This window comes from Aulonocara sp. 'chitande type north' Nkhata Bay, linkage group LG3 (genome assembly GCF_057382095.1).
Source record: "Aulonocara sp. 'chitande type north' Nkhata Bay isolate Kocher_YH1m ecotype deep benthic linkage group LG3, A_spYH_male_GT1.1, whole genome shotgun sequence".
Lineage (NCBI taxonomy): Eukaryota > Metazoa > Chordata > Actinopteri > Cichliformes > Cichlidae > Aulonocara > Aulonocara sp. 'chitande type north' Nkhata Bay.
In genome coordinates, this window is record NC_141346.1 from 44,362,574 (window position 1) to 44,389,801 (window position 27,228).

At 40.0% G+C, this 27,228-nt stretch overlaps 1 protein-coding gene across 2 annotated transcripts in view; it reads right to left on the reverse strand.

Moving 5' to 3' along the window:
• The window catches only part of LOC147335847 (zeta-sarcoglycan-like), a 56,038-nt gene extending 29,133 nt beyond the window's left edge, over positions 1-26,905 (reverse strand). Inside the window, exons 1-3 of one of the 2 annotated variants that reach the window (XM_086282734.1) lie at positions 26,575-26,905; positions 10,617-10,811; positions 1,870-1,971 (exon numbers count right to left, since the gene is read on the reverse strand). In XM_086282734.1, the coding sequence (XP_086138860.1) occupies positions 1,870-1,971; positions 10,617-10,811; positions 26,575-26,760 (483 nt within the window). In that variant the 5' untranslated portion in view covers positions 26,761-26,905. Of the gene's footprint in view, positions 1-1,869; positions 1,972-10,616; positions 10,812-24,893; positions 25,244-26,574 lie in introns of those variants that run through there. The other variant, XM_086282744.1, reaches the window with a different exon arrangement.
• Positions 26,906-27,228: the final 323 nt, after the last annotated feature.

A 27,228-nucleotide genomic window follows, 5' to 3' on the forward strand; every position in this document is an offset into this window, starting at 1 on the left:
CTCCCCTGGGTGACAGGTAGGTGGATGCAATTAAATGTGCAGGAATAAACTGAACTTCAACTCAACTCATTTGAATTCAATTGAATTTGAAAGTAGGGCCAAACAGCAACAATGATACAGAATGACAGTAAAAAAAAAAAACAAAACCCCACAACACACACACACGCCTTTAAACAGAGCGTATCATCCACAGTGACTTTCTTTTAATCATTTCGACCTGCAAAAGAGTCTGCAGGTCAAAATGCTAACCTGCTGACACCTCACAAACACAACAAAAACAACCTGATTGCATTTTTCCCATGCCTTTTGCTCGGTTAATCAATGTAAACTGAAAGAGAACAGCTGTCACCTCGCAACATGCTACTCTGACGCTGCTCTGCCTTTTTAAGGGGCTACTCAGCATGTACTTTGCTGCCAGCGATCAGAGTTACTGCCAAAATAAGCAGAGGGAGTATTTCAATATGTTACCCGCAGATTACAGCTTCAGTTACTGATTAAAATTTAAAGCAATGATTGACTCGTGAAAAGGAAAAAAAACATATCAAACTACAGCTTACTGTGAGTTTAGCAGCTGCAGCTTGAAAAAATAAATAAATAAATAAATAAAGAAGGTCATGCTATATTTGATTTTAAGAAACCTTTGATGCACTACCAAGTTCACTGCCATTTGTGGTAATGGCTTATTGATCAATGCTGGTTATCTGACTGTAGAGAAGCACCGTGCACTGTTGTGTAAACATAACCATAATCCCTGCTCTGTGTGTGCTTGACATATTTCCTCAGGTGAGGAAATATTGAGTGACCCATGGAGACTTTTGTCCTGCAAATATCTCTGGTGCGGCAGATAAGAGGGGCCCTGCACAGCGCTGTCTGTAAAACAAGACCGTAAAAATGTCTGCAGGTGGTATTGAACTAAGCGGTGAAATATTGGCTTTGTCTAATACTCAGTTTTGGGCATCTGCTACGGCCGTGAGGTGGTTTTTCCTTCTACCGCTAAGGCACAAGAGCGTTATATTTAAATCAACATTTAGCTCCAAGTAGGACATCAAAGAGCACGAGTGGGCAATTCGGAGTTGTTTCTCAATCTGCTGTGGCAAATTGGAGCCATAATCGAGCCACTTCCTCCATCCATGTCCCTCAAAAAAAAGAAAAAAAAGGAGAAAAAGCAGAAAAAAAAAAAAAAAATCAAATTTATACTGGAACCCTAGCCTACAGTGCTTGAAATTGCTTTCTGCACCATGCCTAATCACTGAAAAAGGGGATGATCCAACTGAGTGTCTGTGATTTGTGTGGGAGAAGAACATTTGGATCAACTTTGGGCTGGAGCTGTGTTGGTTAATCTACTAAACATCAAAGAGGAGAAAGGAGAGGGAGGAAGTGCACAGGGGGAGGAATTTATCGTGTGGGCTTGATTGGAAATCCAGCAGGGACACTCTGGTCCCCCCCTGTAATCGTCTGTAATCTCCTGTAGGTTGTATGTGGCCTGAGAGGAGCTGAGAAGCAGCCTATTACCCACCTCCTGCCGATGGGAGGCCCTGATAATACGCCGTTTGAGGACGACGGGAAATGAGGGAAGCCGAAGAGGAAAGGAGTAATACACAGAGAGGAAAGGGGTCGTCTTTTATTTTATTTTATAAACCCAGGCATGCATAAAGTCTGAGCTTGGAGGAACGTTGGCCTTTGTTGATAATAAATTGATCATAACTTCCTCAACAGTGAAAGATCAATATGAACTTGTCTGCAGCTTTAGAGACATCTTTCTCCCTGAGAGCTTTTCACATGCGTTTCAGTCAATGGTACTTATTCCTAGTGCATCAGAGTATTGATCAACAAGCAACTTGAAGCTGGTGAGAAAAGGGAGCAACTTACCCTTCTGGACTGAATCTCATTAACATACAGAGGCAAAAGAAACTCGCTGATTCCCTCCATGCGAATCCCATCCTGGTTCAGCTTGAGGTTTCCCATTCCATCCTGAAACAGAGTCATGATCATCAGTGACACTGTAAGAAGCTGTGTTCATTTTCCTGATTTGATTTAAAGGGTTATAGCTTCCCAAATGTTTTTTAAAAAAGAAAAAAAAAAAGGATCCTGGCGTCGGTGAAGTACATTAGACGGAGCTCAAGCTGTTGTGTAGCAGACAGGCCGGTGGACAGGCAGCGGGGCTGAGTGACAGGGAAGAAGTAGGACATGACATCGAGGTGACAATGCCACAGACACTCAGCACTGTCAGGGTGACAGGCTGCATGCAGTGGGAGGCAAACTGAGGAGGAACAGACTAATGTGGCAGCTATGGAAGCGAATGTTGAGAAGACTCATGGAAATAAGAAAGAAATTAGATTTATGGTCCTGCTGATTTGCATGAAATAGTATTAGCTCAATATTGTATATTAATATGCAAGTTTTGGGAGTTTTCTTCTTACCAAGGTCAAAGTGGGTAGTGTTGTACTGCACTGTGATACATTCAAAGCTGCTGCTAATGTTTTGTCCACTGCATTTACATAAATGGGCACGTGTGATAAATTGGACAAAATTAAAGACACTGCTGTGGAAAATAATGGCTGCGAACAATGTCAACAGAGCTTTTTTAACCATATGGGACCTGACAGTCACTGCCACTTACACACCAGCTTTCTTTAACTGCTATCAAAACGGCTCAAGATGCTCCTCGCCACACACGGCTTAATGATTAATAACTGCAAGAGCCAGCCAACTCCTCTTTGAAAAAGGACCAACTTACATTTCAAGCAGCGCGCTGTATTAGAATTTAACAGTCAAATCAGACACTTGGCATGTAATAGCAGGAAAACCATTAGAAAGGAGAGGCACGTGACATTAAAGACATCCATATTCCAGCTATTATCCATTATCTTACTCACCTTCAAGTTTTACATAAGCGCTTCTCAAACTGTGTGACTGAGCCCATAAACTCTGCAGGAAAGAGTTCACAGAGGTCAAGACGGAAAGCTGTTTTTCTCATATACTTCTATAGGACAGGAAGTCTTTCTGTAGCCACAACTATCGTGGTGGTGTTTAGATTTAAGCCATTTTGCACTGGCTTCATTGTTTTGTACCATCTTTGATACTTTTTGATGATTTGGCTACACAATGGGATGTGTCATTGAGGCTACATCCATCATTCATAAAATTAAAAAATAAAAAGTATGTGGTATGAACAAATAAACATCTTATATACATATCTATATATAAAAACAAGGAAGTTCGGGAAATCTCTCAAAAAAGTTGCTTAAAACTAGTTCAACGTTCAAGTTTAACCACTAAAGCTGATTCTTCTACTCAGGAATGCAAGAAAATAACTGATTTGGTATCTTGATTAAAAAAGCAACAATGTGCTTTACTCATTTTTTCTTTTTTGGTAAAACTGTACATTTGGAAATAAATGGTGTTAACATAAAAAAGGATTTTGGTAATTACCAGCTTATTTTTGTGTGTTGCATTATTGTCCCAATACTAGTACTTAAAATTATTTAAATTGTTCATTTATTTATTTATTGCTATATTTGTTTTAATTAAGTAATTTCTTTACTTTTAATTAATTAATTAATTTTTCTCTCTGATTGTCCGGACTGTAAATATGTTCAATGCATCTTAGTTTGTGTTTTGCTATAGAAATAGAAAAATATTTTCAAAAAATTGATTCTCAAAAGAAATTTGTTCCACCTTAACTACCTTTCCACGTGTTCAGGATTTCACGTTTAAGTTTTCATTATTAATAGCACAACGTCTGGGTAACCGTAGCTGTTAATTAATGCTAGAATGAACAAAATAGGGATCGTTAATAACGAATTTGTTTCACTTGAGATTTTTTCTGCAGTAAGAAGCTAAATTTAAACTTTTCAGCTTTAAAAGTTGTCTGGCCATCTGTGTGATTGAACTTTCTGAAAAGCAGCACATCATTGGTGGGATCTTTTGCTTCACCTGCGTGCTTTACAAAAGTCACGCCAATAAAAGTCACACTGATTTTTCAACTATCTAGCTGTACAGCTAGTCCTACCTCTCTCCACAGGTAACAGCCCAGTGGTTTGCACTTAAATTTATTCTTTGCCATCCCGTTTCAACAGAAGCTACATCAATTTAAAAAAAAATGAAATACCAAATACTGTATGAAATGAAGCATGATCCCGCAACTTCACCTCACATTTACTCGGGGGCTGATTTTGGGCTGTATATAATTCAGTAGAAATTGGACAAGGTTATGCCTAGCTGCACCACAATGAGCAGACAGAAGTGTGAGGGCAGCTTTGTAGAGATGTGTATGAACAGATTGGCCCTGAGGGATGTGTTGAAAGAGTCCATAGTGCTCAAATGGATGGAGTGAATTACAGAGGCAGAGAAAAGCAGGGAGAGCGCCATCATGCATGAGAGCAAAGAGCAGGGACAGACAGGAGAACAAAGTCAGGGGAGTTTCGGAGGTGTGTGCGGCAGTGTGGAGGTCAGACTGTGAAGTTGCTGCTGTGCTGGAAGGAGGCGGCATAGTGGGTGTGAAGAATTCAGCACACGCTGCAGTCACTTAAATAAGTAGATGGGAGGTAGGAGAAAAAGGAGGGCGTCACAAACAGCCCCAGTTCGATAATGTTCAAAGGCTAAAGGAGACCGTCAGCATCAGTGAAACAAAGGGTGATGTTCCAGAGGAGGAACTCCTGCCACAGTTAAAAGAGAAACTGTAGAGCCAAAAACAACCTGAGCTTTACCCCCTCTGCCCTCGACAGACGGGCAGAAGTTTTGGAGTTGTTTCTTTAATGCTACATATCTGCTTTATCATCCTATTTGATCCAGTCAGAGGATCCAAGATAGCACACGCACATAGCTTCACCCAGAAAAAAATTAATAAATAAATAAAAAGGGAAAACAGCCCACATGGTTTTCAGACCAGTGACTTCAAAAAGGATTGACTCACATAATCCATTTTCCCATATTTAGAGGGGAAAAAAGCATTTTCAGAGAAACTTTATTTTTAACAATCAATGCTTTTGAGTAGTGTGCATCATCAGGCTGCCCGTGTGATGTAACCGCAGAGATATTCACACACTCAGCTTGCTGGAAACATTCAGGTTGTGACTTCTGATTTACCGGGCAGCTTTGTGGTGAGTGTTTATCCCGTCCCACTGGATTATTAATCCTAAGATTAATAGTTGACTCAAAGTCTTACGAGCTTGATTGCTAGAACTGCAATGAATCCCTGTTGGCCTTACATCATAGTGCTTAACATCATTGTTTGAACTGAGCTAATAATGTTCATCCTGGAGATTATAAATACTGAACAACTACTTTTACTGAAATTCAGAATAGAGAGTCAAATTCAGAAGCAACTGAATGTGTGATTAGGTTGTCAGAGTTATGATAGAAGCACCGTGGTGTATCTCTAGCCAAACAGAATACCTGCTAATACATTAACATAGTGAACACGCAAGACAGTCTATTACTTTTCTAATGATGGAATTATCATTGAGCAATTACTTATACTGTATTTACACAACATATTACATGTCAAACCATGTTACCACAATAAAACAAACAAACTGTACTACCACGATACTGTATCAATACAAGGATACCAAATATCGATATTTCATCAAACAATTAAATGAAAACTCTCTGGAAATACTACAAATATGAGTGATCATCTGATGCACGACCATCCAGAGATAATGTTAGCCAAAAAAACTTACATTAAATTATCTTAACTGAATTACCATCCAGCAATAGACACACTTAGCTTGACAAAGCTAATTCAGCCAAACCTAATGGCTCAGTCACATGAGTAGAAATAGGAGAGCAACATCTCCAAAAAAAAAAAAAAAAAAAAAAAAAAAAAAAAAAAAAAGAATCAGGTGCTGTCTGATGACTGTTTTGAATTTTTTCATATTGTGTGGCAGACTAAGTGGTTACCCAGAACATGAGGGTGTTGCACACTCAAGATCACTTTTGAGGACAGGGCGATTGCACAGGTCACCTGATAGGAGGCAACCTTTCTGCAAACAGCTGCAGTCTGACTTGGACTGACTGCAATCGCTCTGAGAGAGATTGTTGAAGGTTTGCTGTCTCATTTATAGACAGATTACCAACATGTTGCCGTCAGTCTAAATGAGTCTTTGTCAGTGAGCACAACTCCAGGGGACTCGACCCAACTGACTGCCAGCTGGTTATAGTCTGGTTATATTTCTGTGGATTTCTGTCTACGTAGACAACAACAGATATGAGATTTTTCATGATTTATTACAGTTATATTACCAATTTGACTCCATTTAATCACTCACTGATAGCAGACTGACTCTTTCTGGCAACATTTATAGCAGGTTTTAATGAAATTTGTTGTTGTGCTTGACAATCTCATTTTGCCGCAACAAAATGCAGTAATGCAGTTTTTATGTACTGGAGAAAATGAAACTTAATGTTGAGGATTTTTTCCCTTGATAGGATTGTCAATATGGCTGCTGAGTGGAAAATCTTGCTTTATTTTAAATCAAGCATTGTTGTGTGCACCAAGTGTTCAAAGTGACTTATTTTTTTAATGCAAGTTCTCCAATACCGTCTCATTTTAATAAATGATAATCAGTGGCAACTTTAAAATGTAACAGCAATGCCCTCGTGGTGCGGTTCTTAGAAGCTACTGTTATGCTTTTTTTTTTTTAATGAAACTTGCTGAGTCCTGAGAGATCTGGAGCAGCGAAGTGCATTTTCTGAAGCAACACCAACACCACTGATAAGGTCTTTCACTCATGACATAGATTGATGACAGAAGAAGGAGCAGAGGAGTGATTGTAATAGTCGAGGGGGTTTGGGGGGTTGGGAGGGGTGCTGCCATTGGGAATTTGTTGACAAAATGGTAAATTGTGTGCATTGTCCCTGAAAATGTCACGGGAGGAGCTCGCAGCTTCTGCCTGTTTGGATTTTGCTTGAGATTAACACGTTCTGCTGCCAAGGCTTTTCCTAATACTACAGAATCCAGACGAATCCAGTACACAGCACGAGATGCCCGTTATATATTTGATCCCCTATATTTGTAACCCTGCTGTCAATACTTGTTTAGTTTAGACACTAAAGCAGTCTCAATCAAATCTAACTGCTATACACTGGCTGATTTGTCTGATTTATATAATTATGTTATTACTATAAATGCTTTTCATAGGAGAGGGTTGGAACACAGCACAGACTGGAGTGTATCAGAGAGGGTAAAGACGGTAAAGCGAAGACAGTGCTGCCAACAACTTGTTAGCCTGCTCTAAGTGCAATAAAAGCTTCCAACGACTGTTAATGTGTCTGAGAGAACAAGACGCACACCACAAATGCTGTTCTGGATACAGCATTATGGTTCTCCTACTGAGTTAGCGGTCGACACCTCTGATAGGCACAGGAGGACGGGCTAAGACCAACACTTCATTTCAGTGATGCTGGATTTAATAAGAGTACAAGCCTTCCTTGCAACAATGAGCTTAATTGTGCACATCTGACAGCTCTGAAGGAGAGCCGGACAGCTTTAAGGAGAAATTCTGGACCAGTTTTCTTTACGTGTTTGAGGACAGCACTAGAGATCCTATGAATATATGTATAAATATATGATCTCTAGTGCTGGTCTCAAATATCTACCTGCACATACAGAAATAAGATTTCCTCTCAGGCCACCCCAAACACAATACTGTTTTGTTTTTTTTTGTCTGATGAAATTCAGTCGGAGATTTATTTTTCCTGCAAACTTTACTCAGTCACCGTGACATTATTCTGCAAGATAATGTGGGAATTCATTTTCCCCTCAATAATGGGCACCTGTTAGGAATCAGAAGGCAGCAAAGCAGCCAAAATCATGACCGCTCCCTCTATCTACGGGAGTCCACAAATCACAGACAAGCCCTGGCTTATTCAAATACTCCTCTTCATACTTCAGATTAGAGCGGGACTGATATAGCAGCAGGCGGATATTATCCATTTGCTGATATATATCTACTGGGATTTTTATCAGCTGGCAAATAAACATTTAAAAATTACACAAGCAAGGTGAGAAACACTATTCCACCAATATTATGAGTCCTGGCATTGCATAGTCTGTCCACCAGAGGGCACTAACCAACTTCCTTGTAGGCATTATGTTTTTGGAAAGCCACAAACAAAAGTAGTCCACTTTGGTGACTCTGCAGCGGTCTACATAGGCCGGGTCCTTCAAAGAAAAAGCCGGAAGTGCAAGACTGAAATAGGACGGTCTAGCCTTCAGATTTGCGTCACCGCTGTCTCGGTGGAGTTTAATAAACTCAGCTGTCTGCTCCTTGCTGTCTAAAATATAACAGGACACTGCCGAAATTCTTGACCACCTCATACTTCTTTTTAATCAGTTTTCTGTTTGATGTTTATCCAGCTGTGTGAAAATACCAGAGGAACTCACCCGAGGGATTAATCAAGTTTTATTTAATCAAATCTAATCTAATAACTTTGATCTCAACCAAACCGATTTACTCAGGAACAAATAAAACACTGAAAAAAGCCAAACAATAACATTTTTAAGTTATCTGAGTGACTTACATATCATGTTTAACCTGAGTAGCGAAAGACATTGGGGGTCTGAAAACGATGAAGACGGGAGTCCGCTGTTCTAGTGACCCTTGAACCCCCAACTCGCTATCGATCTGGTGGGTAACAGACGTCTCCGAAAACATCGGAGCACTTTTGCAAATATGTGATGTCTTGATAAACCGAGCAGATATTTGAAGTTTACGCAGCTACATTCTCGCCTGAAACTATCTTAAAAGTTTATTTTGTGACCCACAAAGAATAAAAGAGTAATATTAAAACTTAGTAGCAGCTGCCATTGTTGGAAACTGGAATTGGCTGGGCCATGAAGGATACACCCGACCCACCCTTCAAATCTGGGGAAAAGGAGGAAGCATTTGTGGGCCGCATTCGTAGGAGTCTACGAATTGAGACAGCCTTTGTCGCGTCACTGTGACATAATCGGTCTACAAATGCGGCCTCAGGAGGATGCGGCCTACGTTTCGGGACACAGCTACTGTCTTCCTTAGCCTCTCTGTCATGTGGAATTCTTTTTTCCTCTTTACCGTCTCCTGCTGGGACTGATTTTTTTTTTTTAACCATGGCGTTGTAAATTTGGGTGTTATCTGCATAGAAATGGTAAACATGTCCATAAAAATAATGATGTCAGCTTCCCTAAACCACTGCTGTAGTGCGCTGCTCCTCTCTTGATCCTGGGCCTTCTGCAGCCGTATATTAAAACCACAGTGGCTAATATTGGTCTCAAACTGGCCTTTCATTTTATGCAAGACAAGCAGATAAATTCTGTAAATTCTCTAATACAACCTATAGCTACAGAAAAGGCTAACATTGTTATCTTTTTACAAAAAAACAGCTAAACATGAGAGGTTTTTGGACAAAGTTTGTGTTCTCCATTCTTTAAGCACCGTTTAAGCACCGGCACCGTTTCAAAAGTACCGGTTTGGCACTGGTATCAGATAAAATCTAAACGATACCCATCCCTAAGTGGCACAAATAATTTGTGTGGCATCTTATTGAATGCAGAACAGCTGATTGTTCTGTAAATAGTTTGAAATGGTTATTTAAAAAAAATCAAGGTAAAAGGTAAATGGATGCAAATAATAAATAACTGCAAACTTTGTTTGCAAAACTTGTGCATAGGATTTTAGATTTGACTATTTATATTTGCATTTAAAGTTATGAAATATGATTCATTAAACATGTTTTTGGTTGTTACAGTAAAAAATATAACATTTTCTACTCTGATTTTGTTTTTTTGTCTAATTTTAGATCAATTGTGTTAATACAGTATGTCAAAATGAAAACACAACTGAGGTTGTGCTGAAAAGGATGATACCAAACAAGGCACAGGGTCACCTGCTCACTCACTGAGCTAAACTCGCTCCCTTTAAAACACATCTTAAAACTCATCTTTGTTCCTTGGTATTTAAATCAGAATGGTGTTTTCTTACCTTATATTTATTATTTAGTTGCGGGAAGCTTATTGTTTTTTGTTGATGAGTGAGTACACGGGTGGGATTTAATAAGTTTTCTTCGTCCCACTCCTTTTCAGGTAATTTTTGTTTTTGTTTTGTGCACTTTATGTTCAATATATGTATTTTTGTTGTGCCTGAAATGAACAAATAAATGAATGAATGAATGAATGAATGAATGAATGAATTATTAATATTATTGGTAAGGGTTTTTTTGTTTCACTGACTTTTTGAGAGTGTACTGCTCCTTTGTATGAGACCTTGTCAAACTTGTGTTTTCAATAAAAAGTGCTCTATAAATAAACTGGATTGGAAAGATTGGAAAGAACCAGCTGATCTGGGCACAGTAATCCACGAGTTGTTGTGACAATAAAACAAGATCATTTTTAAACAGCAGTCATGTTATCTTAGTAAGAATTCACAAATAAATACATGTAACAAATGTTATTAAAAAAATCTGTTTATGTTTTTTGTGCCTGCAAGAAAAATAATTACTGGCCCAAATCAACTTTTTAAAATCACCAAATATTAACATCAGTCAGAATCTATTCATATGTCGACTTTAATGATGAGATCATAGGCTTCCTTCTGATAACTCAAAGTGTGTGTTTGCCGTGCTGTACTCACCACTGAGAAGTTCATAACCTTTATGATCCAGACGGTGAGGGCCAGGTTAACTATCATGGTGACCAGGAGCAGTAGCAGGAAGAAATAAAGGCATCTTTTTCTCCACCCGTATAAACCCACCGGGTACACGGCATCGCAGCCTGGTCGTTGGAGGTGCAGGGACTGGGATGCAAGAATAAACTGCTCCTGGGTAATCTGGAAAACAAACCAAAAAAAAAAAACTGTGTGTTAGTCGGCTGTCAAGGATATATTCACTCCGCACAGAAGCAATCCCATATTCTAAGTGGTTATTACCTTGCAAGTGCCGCTAAAATGACTCTATGCTGAGGCACGGCTGTGTTATTTTACAATTTTTTTTAAAGTAGTGCCACTACGCAAAAAAACAAAAGATGAAAGCATGGCATGAATATCAGCTAGGGTATTACCACTAGATTAAGAATTTATATCTCGGCATCTTAGACCACAGTTACAGATTTCTACTGAGAAAATTGCAAATAGCCAATTTATTTATTGGTTGTTTGCAATGTGCATAAACCTGGAAACACAAGCACAGTAGCCCAGTGATTAATCAAGCTGTGTCCAAAAGACAAAGTCATTTTCTGACTTAATTTTATTAAAAAACAACAACATAAGAAACCAAATCAAAGCCTTAAAAGGTTGTGCATTTCATCCCACTGAAGGAAAGAGGGATCGTCTGTCAACATTCATTGATCAGAAGAAAAGCCATCAGTTGTCGGAGTAACTGGCCCCGAAGTGGAAAAGCTCTTAAACAGCATACACTGCAAGTCAATGAGCATAAATCTACAGCCAAAACTAGATACTAACGAGCTAATCATAGTGATTAATGTAAGCTACACTCTGGAAAACAAGTTCCTTGACCTTTCTCTTCTTCTTGTATTTACGTTCTTTAAAAATCAAACTTCATTTGTACCGGCTTAATAACGTGTCACAGCTTTGTTTTCACTGCTAATTACTTGTTGACATTTTGTCATTCCAGTACTTGGAAAAGAAAGTCACTGAGAGCAACGGCTTCCTGCAGATGACCTGTGCAGCATTCGCCTCGGGCTGAGAACTTCACAATGTTACTACCCATCAACCTTTCAGTGGAAAATATTTCACATGGCTGGCTTTATGGAGCTACATCCAGCACAAGATGTGAAACACACTGCGACTTCCAATGATTATGAGAACGAGATAATCGAGAGGAAAATGGTCATTGTGCCATTTTCAGCTTCTCGGCGATGTTCTCGTTTTGCATCGTTGTAAATCCAGCCCACCTAAATTAACGTTTGAGAAAACACACTGTTAACAACCAAGTAAAATACTTGTGACATCGGCACAGACCAACATAATGCACGAAGCCCTGCTGATCAGTATGCAACTTAGAAACTCCCTCTGATTTTTACAACCAATTACTGTGATGAATGATTCATCTATTAAGTGTGTTTTGACAGTGACCATGGGTCAACTCCAGCCTCAAGTCAACACAAGATAAGAATTTATACCTTCAAATCAATATTACAGATTATCTTTTTTTTTAAAGCTAAATCATTTGGATTTTGTTGGTCATGGGTAGCTGTGCCCAGCAGCTATCTGCAAACACTCACCTATGGTTACAAAAACAAAAATGTGCCAGCCAGTGCACCAACTCTGAGGCTTCAAATCGTGTGGCCAGAAAGTCAAAAGGTGATAGCCATCTTTTATGTACAGTCTAAGGTAAATTAGCATAAGTAATAGGGCTGTGCCGACTCGATATTTGGACTGGATATCGGCCTGATATAGACCCAAAAAGATGGAGCCCATATCAATTCAATTCAGTCTTATTTATACAGCACCAAATCACAACAACAGTCGCCTCAAGGCGCTTTATTTTGTAAGGTAATCTCTCTGACAATCATCCGGTGTCAGTCCCCTCAGTTCACTTCTCTGTTGGAGTTGGAGGTGTTTCACTGTAGCTACACCAACAGCTTCTGTCTGTATGTTTGCAAAACTGTTTCACGTAAGAACAAACTGTGGTTAAAGTGAGCCATCATGGGTGAAAAGATCAGATGTGGCTTTCTCTCTTTCTCTCACTCACTCTCACTTTGTTCAGAGAGTTTGTCCAAGACGTTAGAAGGACGCTGCTTTAAGCTCTCATTATACTTGTGATAAAGTAACGTGTTGTCAATGCCATTAAATAATATTTCACTTCAGCTGTCTCCTGTCAGCTCCGTAGCTGTTTGACAATGAAGCAGTAGCATTCACTTTGTGATTTTTAAAGTCAGTCCGATGCAAATAAATCAGATGCATAACACAAGTACATTGCTGTTCCATTGTATTTATCTTGTTGATATCAACCAAAAATTCTGGAAATTTCTTGGATGTATTTTTTTCTTAAACTTTATGTTACAAAGTTTGAAAGGATCTTTAAAGTTGAGTCTGATGTTTCTTTACACATATAACAATGATTCTCGGTCTCTGTTGTTCAGTTATGGTCACCCATTATTAATTTAACACTGGTATCGGCTCAGTTCCTGTTATCAGCAGATACACACAGTCGAGGTATCACTATGGAACTAGAAGAAAGCCGGATCAGGCCATCTTTAATAAGTAAAAGGCTAAAAAGGCGAGCTCTTCTCTCTACATCATTAAAGCTGCCTCCTTTCGGAGATTCAAACCACGCCAAAGCGATAACTTAAGCTACAGGCATGTTTAGCACTGCGGAGACACTGAAGTGTCCTGAGCCACTGCTCATCACTTTGTATTTGGTGGGAAAATAGTAAATAGCCTTCAGACATTTATTGAAATATTTGCAAACATACATGGAAATACAGTAAAAACAATTTCTAAAGTCAATAACGTGTAAGGTCACCTTTATTCTTCAACACAGCCTGAACTGTCTTCGGCAAGAAACTTTTACACAATGGAGCAAAAATCTCACTGCGCTTGTTTCCAACACCACTGAGCCTCCACCGTTTTCTGCAGACGTGGAAATGTCCAAATGTCCACAGAAAAACTTTGAAAGACCATTGGAAAGCCTGTAGGACTATTGCTCAAGACCAATTTTAAAAGGGAAGCAAATTATAAAGAAATCAAGGGCGTCTAAAGAATTTTGAACAATGCCGTATGTCTACACTCAGTCATCACAGATCGTTATCTTAAAAGATCTGAACATGTGCTCAGGGGGGTTAAAGCCCTGCTAGAGTCCCTTCAGATCTTCATTTTGCTCTGTTCTGTCTGTCCTGTACAAATAGGCACCAGCAGATCTTAAAATCACTTCAATAAGCTTTTGGCTTCGTGGACAGTGATGGCCCTCTACACACTATGACTTCAAAGCTTTACGCTGATTTCTTACTAACATTTGTTTTTCTTTTTTTCTACAATATGCCAGCATTTAGGGGTCTTAACTGTGAGATGGAACAATGTCCAATGAGGCACTGTTAGTGTGTAACGTTAAAAACAACTAAAAATAAATAAAAATGCACTTTTCTTTCATTTTTTTTTATGCAGTCTGCTGAACCCAAAATAACAAAACATGACAGAGAATTTAGTGCTCCACTTCACCCCATCCACATAACACAGCTTAAATTACGATGCTCATTTCTGTGTTTTTCCATCCACTCCACATCAATCAAAACAGGATAAACTGGAATTTGATTGAAGGGTCGATTTTGCGCCATCAAAGTGCCTCACCACTCTGCCTGAATAACTAGGTGCCTGCCAGCCACGAAGAAGCTGCGACATGGGAGCTCTGATCTGAGATCAGAGAAGATGATGTCTGTCAAGTGCGGCTGTCCGAATGAGGGCGAGCAGTCGCTGTTCTTCAGCAGATCGTGACCGCTGGCTGACAGCGTGAAACTCTCGATCACAGGGTGCAAGGTTGGCTGAGCTCTCAGCTGCTCTGCTCAGCTGTAGCTGGCCTGAATTTATACTAAGTTTGCCATGCCACTCACTCACATAGATATACATGAAGAAAAGATACCAGCCCATACAATCCAAGATAAAACGTCCGTTTTATTATGTCAATTTTGTTCTTTTCTACTTTTTTTTTTAGACCAACAAAGCAGAAACTATAAATTTATCAAAGCAGTATGAAATGCTTTAATTCCATTACACACACATCCATAACTGACACACCTGTGCACAGTTCCCCTCTGAGAGACCCCCAGATGTGTAATGCATGCACAAGTAAAGCCATGCCCCACATGCTTTATTCACACTCAGCATGCCATTAGCATAATGTAACAAAAAATAATTTCCCCCAGGGATCAATAAAGTATTCTGATTCTGATTCTGATAAGACACTTATGGCAGGCATCATTAGCTTGTATGTGTTTTTCCCCCCCTGACAGGCTTTCATTAGCTGTGGCAGAACGGGCAAAGACTCTCAGCAGGGTAAAGACTTTTTCCAAGAAGAACTCAACTACTTTGCCAAGGTTTGAGCACGGTAAAGCAGAATATATATATATATATATGGTTGCAGACGTCTTACTTATAGAGGGAGTCTTATAGAGGGAGGGAACAATATCTGTTTTAACAGTCAGGCCAGAGTCGCAGTCTGTGAAGGTATTGTGTTGTTGCAACAAATCAATATCTCTTACAAGGGTGAGCGGTTGATGAATTTTAGTCATTATAAAAGCAGAGACACTGAAGGTGTTTTTGTACAACTGTGCAGCATTGCATCATCAGGCAGTGTGTGGAGTGGTGGTAAAAGGTTGGTGCTAGAAATAGACACAACCTTCGGGCTGCGGATGAGTTCATGGAAACGCCTGCATTTTTCTTTCTTTTTTCAGATTCTTTACTCCACAACTCCAACTCGTGACTTCATTGAAGAATGTGATATTCAAAAGACCAAGGGGACAAAACATGAATTAATCTTATAGCTTTCCTGCACTGAGGGGCAACCTATCACATCATGTATACACTATAACTATTCTGTAATATTTTATATACACACTGGATGCCCCTTTTAAAGAGAAGGTTTCATCAGCAGCAGGTGGGTGGGGCTTTTGTGCTCACAGCCAGAGCTGTGAGCATGACCGTATTCGGAATATCTTTTATCACTGACATCATGCAGAGCCAAGAATAGGAAAAAATGGTCAGTGTGAGCATTTAAGAGAGGACTGTGAACATAGGTTTTATACTACATGGCAAATATGGCCATTTATTTCAGTGGATTGAGGTATTTGATGTTATGGGAATGAAGGAGGTGCTTGGTGGCATATCAAATGACATTACCAGAATACATGTTTCTAATGCTAGCAAAATATTCCTGCCTAAACCACAACAAATACTCAGTCAGCACAAACTGCAGGCCCACCTGTAAGCCAAGGGACGGGGCACAGCGGGGCATTTAAACAGCGTGCAGAGAGAGAAAGAACAGATAATAAACTGGTAGTTAAATCCAAAATTAAGTCCACAACAGTTCGCCTGTCTCAACTGCTTCACTCAACACTTAATAGCCTAACTGCACTTGTGTGAGTGACTCAGTCTGACTCTCAATGTTTGCTGTGGGAGGCAAGTCTCTTCCTAGTGAGTACGAGAAGTTTCAGTGAGAGGAGGGAGTGAATGCTGTTAGGAGCAGTCACCTTCTTCTACTGGAGTGTGTCAATAAGCTGAGGATGCACTGGTTACTGAAAGATGCAATAAACTGGTGAGTAACCATCGCCTGTTTACAATATTAATCAGTTTTTGTTTACAACACTTAACAACACTATTTTTAACTATGATAGTTGACACTGGTAAGTCACAAACCCACAGACAGTCCCAAACCTAGGTCACCAATGCAATTCATCCACGTGATGCTAATCAGCCAGTCATGTCACTTCATTGAAAATGTCTGTGTGCGCAGGTGCGTAAACAGAAAAGTCTGTGACGAGATGAGATGCAGACATGCCAAGAAGTAAGTGAGGGAAACAGAAAGAGACAAAAGAGCTGCTGTCAGTGTTTCCTGAGCTTGGTTACATGTGAAATGTTGTTAATGAAAAAGAATGAAAGGGGAAACTCAAACTACTTTCTTTTGTTAATTTAAGGACTTGAGAAAACTTTCTCAAAAGCCCTTTTGAAATGTAAAAGAAGAAGTTTTATTTTTTTATTTGATAGCCCTCTAGCCCATATTGAGAATAAATATTATTGAAATACTGAATTGAATCTGCCGCCGCTTTGGTTTATTGCAGCCAGAAGTTAACATGGTTTCATTCATAAATTGGCATTTTCGCTCATGGAAAATGCAGCGTTTTCAAAACGCTCTCGAAATGCATACATTTGAAAACGGTGCTTTCACGTCGCAGTGTGGACAGCGAAAACTGAGACTTTCTAAAATGATGATGCAGTCATGTGACCAATTAAACTAAGATAGCGGAGGGCATTATACAGCAGCTGTTTTGTTTGCTCTCAATTTTGACAGCCCTATTAAAGATTAATATCAGTCTGTACATGCTCCACATAGCTTTTCTTCAAATTCTTTAATTCTCACTCGCTTTTGCAACTTTGTACTTTTGTGTTACTCGCAGCAACAACTCCACCTCATTGTTAGTCCATTTATTTATTTATTTATTTTTGATTTATTGATTAGCATTCAAATTCAAATCTCAGTGAAAACAGTGAAAAACAAACAAACAGTGAAAACAGAACAAAAATCTACCATAAAGAAAGAAAGCATGAGACAAGGCTAATCAAAAGGTATTGGCTGAAGCATTTGCTTATTACGCCAACCCTTTTCACAAAATATCTTTTTGTATGCAGCTCCTGTACACAGGGCTTGAAGAAAATAATAAAACAAAGCAAAAACCAAACAAACAAACAAAAAAAAAAACAAAGAAAAAAAAAACTTTCCACCTTAGATAAGTAACTATATCAAAGCAAAAGAATCAAGAGGTTGTTGTTGTTTTTTCTCCTTTTTGCTCTTTTCATTCTTGATTTATATATTTTTCTAATACTCTATTTTTAAACATGTTTTTAAACAAGGAAAATGAACTACACCTTTTTAAATCACTGTCATAACTATTCCACAGGTTAACTCCTCTAACAGAAACACATCTCTGCTTTATATTTGTCCTTATCTTGTTTTTTTTAAAGAAATCTGTTCCCCTTAAGTCATATTGACTTTCTCTGACTTTGAACAGCTTCTGAGTACTGGGGCAAAGCAAGTTATTTTGTGCTTTATACATTATCTGTGCCATTTTATATTCAACTAAATCATAAAATTTCAGGGTAATCAGATTAATAAACAAAATGTTAGTTGGTTCTATATAGTTTGATTGGTTTATAATTCTTATAGCTCTTTTTTGTAACTTGAAAATATGAAGAGTGTTCGTTTTATATGCATTACCCCATATCTCCAGACAGTAAGTCATATATGGAAGCAACAGAGTACAATAGAGTGTGTATAATGATTTTTTGTTCAGGACATGCTTTGTTTTATAGAGAATAGCAATGGTTTTTGACATTTTTGTTTTCACATGGTTTATATGAGACTTCCAACTCAGCTTATCATCAATTATCACTCCATGAAATTTATTTTCGTACACTCTTTCAATTTCAATTCCATTAATCCTTATTTTAGATACATTTTTCATTTGTCTAGTGCCAAAAATAATCAATTTTGTTTTCTTTATATTTAATGATAACTTATTTACATCAAACCAGTTTTTTAATATATTTAACTCCTTTTCCGCTGTAGTCAGAAGCTGTTCTAAGTTTTTACCTGAGCAGTACAGAGTGGTATCATCAGCAAACAATACACATTTTAACAGTTTGGAAACACTACATATGTCATTTATATATAATATAAATAATTTAGGGCCCAGCACAGAGCCCTGAGGAACGCCACAAGTTACCTTCAACTGCTTAGATTTTACATTATTGAATTCGACATATTGATATCTGTCATCCAGGTAACTTTTCATCCACTTGTATGCTATCCCTCTTATGCCATATCTCTCTAGTTTATTCATTAATATAGAATGATCAATTGTATCAAACGCCTTTTTTAAGTCTATAAAAACACCAACAGTATATTTAAAAAACTCGGTGCTTTTGCTCAACATTTTGCCGCGACGTTTCAAAGAGCCGGAAAGTAAATAAACGGCAGACAGAAATGCGTTTCGCGCATGCGCAGTACTAGAACGTAAGCATTTTCGGCCATTTCAATGTGGACGCACAACTCTGGCTGAAAACGCTAGGGGGACGTGGAGCGTTTTCCGACAAAAACGCCGTTTTTTCAAATCTATTCGGGCTAGTGTGGACGTAACCTTTGCCAAGCCAATTCTGGTCCCCGGGCCTTATGTTTGACACGCCTGACCAAGAGAAACTGCAATTTCTGCCACTTCCATGTTGGCACCATTATTTTGCTCTGGAAAAAAAAACAACCTTTAGAGCAGTTTGAAGTCATACTTCAGACTGAGCCCAGCATCCACCATTGTCACCCTATGTAGTACAATAAACCCCCTTTTCTATGTTGACAGCTCATTCAATAATTAAAATAGCCATTAACTGCTGTGATGGATCCTTTAAAAAAAAAAAAAAAAAAAGCCATTCAAACATAGGACAGCTAAGCCTTGAAGAAAATACTAATACCTGCAAATAGCAGCATACCTCGCTGCAAACACGGCATCTAAAAGAAGACTCCCACAAGCTTTCTGCTGTTAAACAACCTAATCCACTCTTCAAGTGATTGTTTCCATGGATGGATAGTTTGGGTCACATCTGCTGGTGCTGGCAGATGTCTCACAAATGGATGTTGCGACTTAGCAGCAAATACAAATGACCCATATCGCTGGCCTAGAAATGTCAGTGATTCCAATTTAACCAGCAATACAGCTGAGGGACAAGAACACTATGAGAGGTGCTTACACAGAGGCATAAAATCAACTCTCTGTGTAGTCATGCAAGTCATTTTCACAGCCACAACTTTTCACAACACTGGAAGATGTTTACACAAAACTGACCTGAGCTACTGAACCCTCAAAATTATCATGAGATCTTTACACAACTGGTATCCAAGAGGACCTATCAACATTAATAACTCCAAGAAAAAAAAAAAAACTATTTCCAACCAATCTTTTAGCCTACAGCCATGGCCCTGCTGGACACTTTTAGTCTATTTTCAATCCACTGTTGCTAGGGGAAACTTCAGCACTTGTAATTTCTATGGCAACCCACTGTTCCCAATGCTAGCAGATCCTGTGATTTCTTTGCAAGGGTTTTTAATGCATATATTACCCTGGTCCACTCTTGCCTCCTAAAGCTTGGTTATTCATAGAGCTAATGGAGGAGTGCATAGTGGCTGGCACTTTGTCAATTTGTCATTTCAGCATGCTGGTCACAGCTGACGCTCACAAACACGCACGCCTGGACCGATGAAGATGTCCAATTGCATCAAAGTGTAAGAAACAACAGTGACTTTTAAGAAGAAAACACTGATAACAAATAGAACTGCTCTAATTCTCAGTTTTTTAATGATGGGCCCAGAATATCACAAGTTGTGCAATTAGAAAGAAGGTAAAAGTAGAGCCGAAACGGGGCATTTAAGCCCCTCATTGACATTTGGTGATTTAGAAATCTATTTTAATATATTTTTTCTTTCGGACAAAGCAAATCTCTGACATTTGTTAGGTGCAGTTATTTATGAGTCCTTAGTAAGAGAAAACTATAAACTTTAATGTTTTATTGTACCAACAAGTTGTGGATTACTCGTTTACTCTTGCCCAACTCCACTCGGATGTTGTGTTTGTGTTGTTTCAAACACGTGTTGACAACAGAGAAATTGCAGAGTGACCTCTAGTGGAAAAAGCAGGCAACATCAACACTGATACCATTGTTGAAGGGTGTTTCCTCCATCTCTTCTTTACTTTTCTAAACTTTAATTTATGAGCTGTTATAGAAACTGATACCGATACATCTAGCTAATAGCTAATATCAGTTGATACATAGGTTGGGTTTAAGCAAAAACTACTGAAGATTTAAGTCTACATTTTAGGCAAACCCAGATATCTTAATGGCCATTCAAGTGCATTTGGCAATTCATCAAAGTATTTTCTTTCTACATCTAGTTTATATGCCTGCTTCTACATCCACTTCAAAGCCTCTTGATTCTGTGTTGGAATTACGACTTGTTTAAAAGTCTGTACTACAAAGGCCACCTGTTTACCTGCTGACACTATTCACTGGCAACCATAAGACAGGATAATCACCAGAAACCCCACGATGCAATATTACTCAGATTTTTAGTACTGCAACGACATATATTGTGATTTATAACAATTTTCCACTCTAAATTATGTGCTTAAACTTAATCTTTGCCAATATATGCTGTATCCACTGAGATAAAGTTGTTGATTTTTTAATTATTAATTGTATTTTTTTTTTTTTTTACTGAAAAATTTGATCAAAAATACAATTCCTGTTATCACGTATATCAGTCTGTGATTGACTGGGGGTCAAGCTGGCAATTACATGCAGCCTTTTTCTAATAACACAACAATTAACTGTGATAAAGCACCAAACATCACATATACGTAAACTCACAATTAACTATGACATTTGCCCTCATCAGCCTTCCTGTTCTACAGGAATATAACCAGAGTACAAGCAGCTGGCAACGAGCTGAGTCCCCTCAGGTTGTGCTCATCGACAAAGACTCTTTCAGACTGATGGCAATCTGTTTGTAAATTAGACAACAGTTATTTGCAACCCTTTGACAATCTGAGAGTGACTGCAGTCAGTCCAAGTCAGACTGTGACTGCCTGCAGACAAGCTGTCTCCTATCAGGCGACCTGTGCCATCACCCTGTCATCAAAAGCGGTCACAATTGAAATTCAATACAATCACCAGGCAGACACTGGTTCTTGTTTTTAGATGTAGATGAACGATGATGCCTTCCTATTTTTACTGGTGCAACTCCTCCATCAGCTTTGTCTGAATTAGGCAGCTTTGTCAAACTAAGTGTACCCAGTGTTGGACGGATTTTCGGTTGAGCCAATTTAATGTAATTTTGCTCAGCTAACATTATAACAGGATGGTGGTGCATGGGATGATCCCTCTAGTTCGTATTATTCCCAGAGGATTTTAATTTATTTAATAAATATTTTAAATTTGGTCACCCTGTATCGACACATAATCACCATGCAACATGTCACAACACTATATGCTGTATCGATCCCCCACGCGCAACAACTACTCTTGTACGTGTGTAAATTTGTGATGAAGCATGTGTCGTTATAATATGTTGCACAGAGGTCATTCTTAAAAAAGAGATCACACGAATTTAAATAAAGGATTTATTATTATTATTATTATTGTTAATAATAATAATAATAATAATAATAATAATAATAATAATAATAATAATAATGACCTTTTAAATTTTGCACAGGTCACAAGAACTGCTTTAAAGTAAAAATAATCTGACCATTGTTGAGTATTCATGTAGTTTAACCAAAATGAGACTCGAAGCTTTAGAGTCTTCTGAAAATAAACAATTAAGCTTTACACCACTGACAACAACCATACGTTTGTGTTCACAATTGCAGGTCTGAGAATGATTTTAATCTGACGGCTAAAATCTGTAGGTACCGATTTGTATTTGTATGTAATTTAACAGAGCTATCAGTGCTGAAATCATCGAAATATGTTCTACAGCACTCAAGACAAATGTCAACGAATTATCGTGAACAGGTGGGTCTGAAATCCTCTCAGATGGTTTACCATCTACAACCTGTTTTACATGCAGGTTCTATTCATAGGAAGTAAACGCCTACACAGAAACTAGCTTCTCTGAGGTACAAAAGGCCAAAAAGCTGCTATCTCTGTAGATGAAACAGTGTGCTGGAAACATCCGCGTGGATTTGTTGCACAACCAAAGTTATCCTTGCACATGCCTCTTCATCAATCCCATTTAAGTTTGTGCTGAGATCTGAATCTGTCACTTTACTTTTCGCCTCGAGGGTGGGACTAGGTCCTGCTTTCACTACAGACCTTAAAGCTGGATCCAAAGCCAGCAATTACCCAGCAGTCCCTTCCCACTGCTGGCGTGCCTCATCTTCAGCAATTAGCACAGAGGGTGATACTCTACACGCTGCTTTGATCAAATGCACGACATGCTGCAGAGGCAGCAAAATACAGCTGAGAAGCCCCTAATGAAAGAAAATGAGACGTTATTAATGCTTGATAATGTTAATCAGCAAATCGGCGAGCGCTCTCTCGCTCAGCGGTGCCACTGGAGTCCCACAGGGCTGCCTCAGCTGGAGGTAAGAAAACATTTGAGACGCACTAATGACTGGAAAGCTCGTACGCGTCCATCCCGCGTGCGAGCGCTGCACAATCGCTGAGGCAGCAGCACGGAAAATAGATGGACACGATCTAGCTCCAAGTCTGACACACAGTATTAAAGCACCTATTTATTTCAGTTCTTTGGGCTTTTATTTTGACAGAAAGTTCAATCAAAAGGGTCGCACAGTTGAGCCTGAATACACGACTGTAAGCGGGAAAGCCAATTACGCTCCTCAAAGCCAAGCTCGCCGCATCGACGTTACTCTCTCACATTTTGTTGATGTGACAATCAAGCACTTGGGTGCGAGGGGTGGGTAGGGTGGTGCTGCTGTCAATAGTCATTCCACTTGTACGCGAAATCCAATTTTTGCGGCTCCTTCATCTCTGCAGGAGATACAATAGTTTGTCAGTGGGTTCATCTTCTGCGGTTTGGTTGCCCTTTCTAGGCAAATCGATGGACGGGCGCGCGCTTCCTTAAAAAGTCAAAGCAACAAGGATAACTCTACTGTAAGTACGAGACCAGCGGGGATCAAAGATCTCCAATAAGCCCAGCGCAACAAAAGGTCGCAGCTGTTCAGTCGGAGCACTCACAGGCACCAAGAGTGAGCATCACATCACAGGCTGTTTGAAGATGCCATTTGGGTGGGGGGCTGGGGGCGAGTTTCCTTTCTGCTTTTGAAGACACTTCCCTCAAATGGCAAATTGCCTGCACTTATACAGAGCCTTTGAGAGGTAGATGGGTTCTTACAGAGTGTTTTCACAATGTGTTTTCCTTGCGCACACAAACGGCAGCTGCCTCGGGGAGCAATTTGGGCCTTACTCAAGGACGCTGTGGCAACATGGGCAGGCCGGCCGTGGCTCACCTATCATGTGGCCGACGATACCTTCTGACCCTCGCATCGTTAATTACAGTCGAGAGCTGGTGTGAAGTCTCTTCAGCAGCTCTGGGGAGGTTGGAACGTGGTAGTGATGGTGTGCGAGACAGTCGACAAACTGCTGATGTAAACAGGCACACACTTCTCCACAGTAAACTAGCTTTCCCTGCTAATCCCTGGCAAATCCTTTGAGAGCCAACGGGGCCATTTTGGACAGCACCCCGTAGTCATCATTTGCATTCATCAGAGGAACGCACTGGGGGCAGGGGTAGGGTGAAGTGCCAGACTGAGCGCAGCGTTATCAACAGAAATACTGTCACAAAGCACCCCGAACAAAGCCTCTGTTTTAATTAGATAACACAGTGTCAATTCAGAGGATTCAACGGAGCACAGCCTTCGCAGGAAACGGGGAGGAAATGGTGAAAGGAAAAGTTGCAGGACGGACTCTGAGCGGGGCAGGAGGGGTTTCTCGACTGATAAGAGTCACCCAGCCACCGGGTGATGGGCTTCAGAGTAGCTTCTTTTTTTTTTCTTTGGAGGGGGGGGGCTGCAGAACTGACAAGATGCACATACTGTACCCAGAGGTTACTGCCTCCACTGCTAGGCTGGAATAATAATGAGAAAGCATAGCAGCAGAATATTCATAGGCTGTCACATTACAGTGATTCTTGAAGAGCAGGATGCATACAATATGAGGTGTAGTGCAAAGGAAGAGGGGGATGAGGAGGAGCAGGGGGAGATGTGTGAAGGAGTCCATGCAGACAGGCTTCTTGAAGTGCCTGAGCGCTGGTCAGTTGTTATTAATCACACTACTGCCTGTAGAGAGAAGCAGACACTTTCCATTCATCTTTAATTAGCTGGGAGTTTTTTTCTTTAACAGGAACACTTGAAGCCGGAGGGCGCACCTGTTGCAGAGAGGACTCTGCGCGAGTTTGAGCTGCTGCATTTAAAACGAACAACATCATCCACGTTGATAAAAATGTCACAGGCATCCACAGGTGTCCTCCTGCCGGCCAGAACACGCCTGAAACCCCTTTAATGCTGCCAAACTGGACATGCGCCTTAAGCTATGGTTAATGCCACCTGTGCACGTGCGCGGTTCCAATTAAAACGAAGACTAAAAAAGGTGTTTTTCCCACTGTGACGGGCTTACCTTCAGAGTCTCTATGTCCAGAGTAGCCGACTGCTCCATTTTCCAGTGGCATTTATCACACTTCACATATTTCCACAAAGTTGAGGCGAACGCGTGAAATTCAGCTCCCCCGCCGCGCCGCTAGACCCACTTCTTCACTCTCATTAGAGAAAGAACAAGAGAGCAATGAAGGGGCATAAAAAAAATATACCTGCTGTTTCAGGAAGGCTGTTTTTTTTTTAAATGTATATATTAACGGTACACTTAAGTTGTGTTTAAGCTGTATTGTGTACGGAAGCCGGTGTTCAAACGAGCTGCGGTCTAATTAATGTACTCCGACTTGCGCGCTCCCCCTTCGCAGCTCGCTTTGACACGCTTCGCTCTCCTTTAAAACTCAACAGCCGACAAGTATGACGGAATAACCAGCTGGACTTCCGCTGCTTAACTTCAAAATAAAAGTCGGAAAATGATGTCGCTTATTCAGCGCCGCTCAAGAAGGGAAACCCACAGTAGTCAACATGCTGTTTGTTGTTACAAGAGTTTTTATTTACTTTAAATTAATCTGTATACAGAAGTGACCACCTTCTTCTTCATCTTCTTTAGTTGCTCCATTTAGCAGTCCCCATCATTCCTAGCATCCTCCTCTATCACACTAACCGTCTGCATGTCCTCCTTTACTACATACATGAGCCTCCTCTGAGGTCTTCCTCTTTTCCTCCCCACTGAAAGCTCCTTCTCCTACGTCCTTTGTTGGGTGGTCCTGGTTCTAGTTCAGGAGACAGAGCAGGTCATCTTGGAAGGTTGGTGGTTTGATCCCTGGCATGTCAGAGTATCCTCGGAAAAGACACTGAACCCCAAGTTTCTCTCTGATGCATTCATCAAAATGTGGGTGTGTTCAACTTAGTCACCTCAATGTGTGGTAAAGAGCCTAAAAAATATAGAGAGAAACCCCAGCAGCCACAGGCAACATTGGGAAGGAAAAACTCCCTTTTAAGAGGAAGAAACCTCTGGCTGAAAGTATCTGCTTTACAACAATACACCAGCACTTAAAGTATAAAGGTCAGTCTTTCAAGGATGTCAATGTTCACATTTTGGACTGAGAAGACATGTGTCTTGAAAAAGGGGTAAAGGAGGCTATTTATGTCCACTGTAAAGGACCATCATCAAAAGGAGATCATGGCTTATGACGAAAGCTGTCAGCCACCCACAATGCCATCTTGAAATCCCTTCAACCCCCACTCACACTTTGCCTCAGATGACCTCATTAGGTCGCATAATAGTATAGGCAGTGTTGGGAAGGTTACTTTTAAAATGTATTCCATTACAGAATACAGAATACATGCCCCAAAATGTATTCTGTAACGTATTCCGTTACGTTACTCAATGACAGTAACGTATTCTGAATACTTTGGATTACTTAATATATTATCATGCTTTTTACAACAACGTGAATGTACTATTGCTGTGTGATTTATTAATATTACTGAAGGTCCGCGACTCCGAACTGTAGTAGAGGGACCTCTGACTAATACGGCGGGGTCCCTGTCGGCTCGTAGCCGAAAAATAGCTTTACTTTGTTGTGTGGGTCAACTTTTCTTGCGAGAGACAGAGAGAGGCGTTGAAAGACTGCTCCAACGGAACTTATTGTTTTCGGAGGAAAACACGAACACGGTGTAGAGTCGAGTCTTAATAGCTTACTTACAACTGGGCTCGTCAGGCACTCTTCTTGGCTGAAGTGGTTATTATTATATTTAGATGCTTCCAGCTCCCGTTTTTCCTCGATGACAACTCGTACCTTTCCACTCCCCTTTTTCTCCCTCCTCGCGCTCACAGACCCATAACGTGTATGGCAGTCCATTCTCCCTGCAACACGGACTACACTGCCCATGATGCTACATTCTTTACGGTGTGTTCACACCGAACGCGAACAGCGAACACCGAATCTATGCTTGTAGCATTCTGCCTGTTAGCTTAGCACAACAACAACGAAAAGGCGCTCTCTCACCCAGGAAACACACAGTCGCAGAGAGAGAGAGAGAGCGTCGCCCTGTAACCATGGCAACCGTAACGCTGCCGCCTGGAACAACAGAACACAGCTGTCAAACAAAACCAAACAGTCCTGACCCGCGACAAAATGAAACAGGAAAGTACCGCAGTGTAATCCATTTATTTCAACAAAGTAACTGTATTCTGAATACCACCTTTTTAAACGGTAACTGTAACGGAATACAGTTACTCATATTTTGTATTTTAAATACGTAACGGCGGTACATGTATTCCGTTACTCCCCAACACTGAGTATAGGGCACAATGATGACCCAAGCCTTTTTAATTACATTCATTGGACGACTCACAC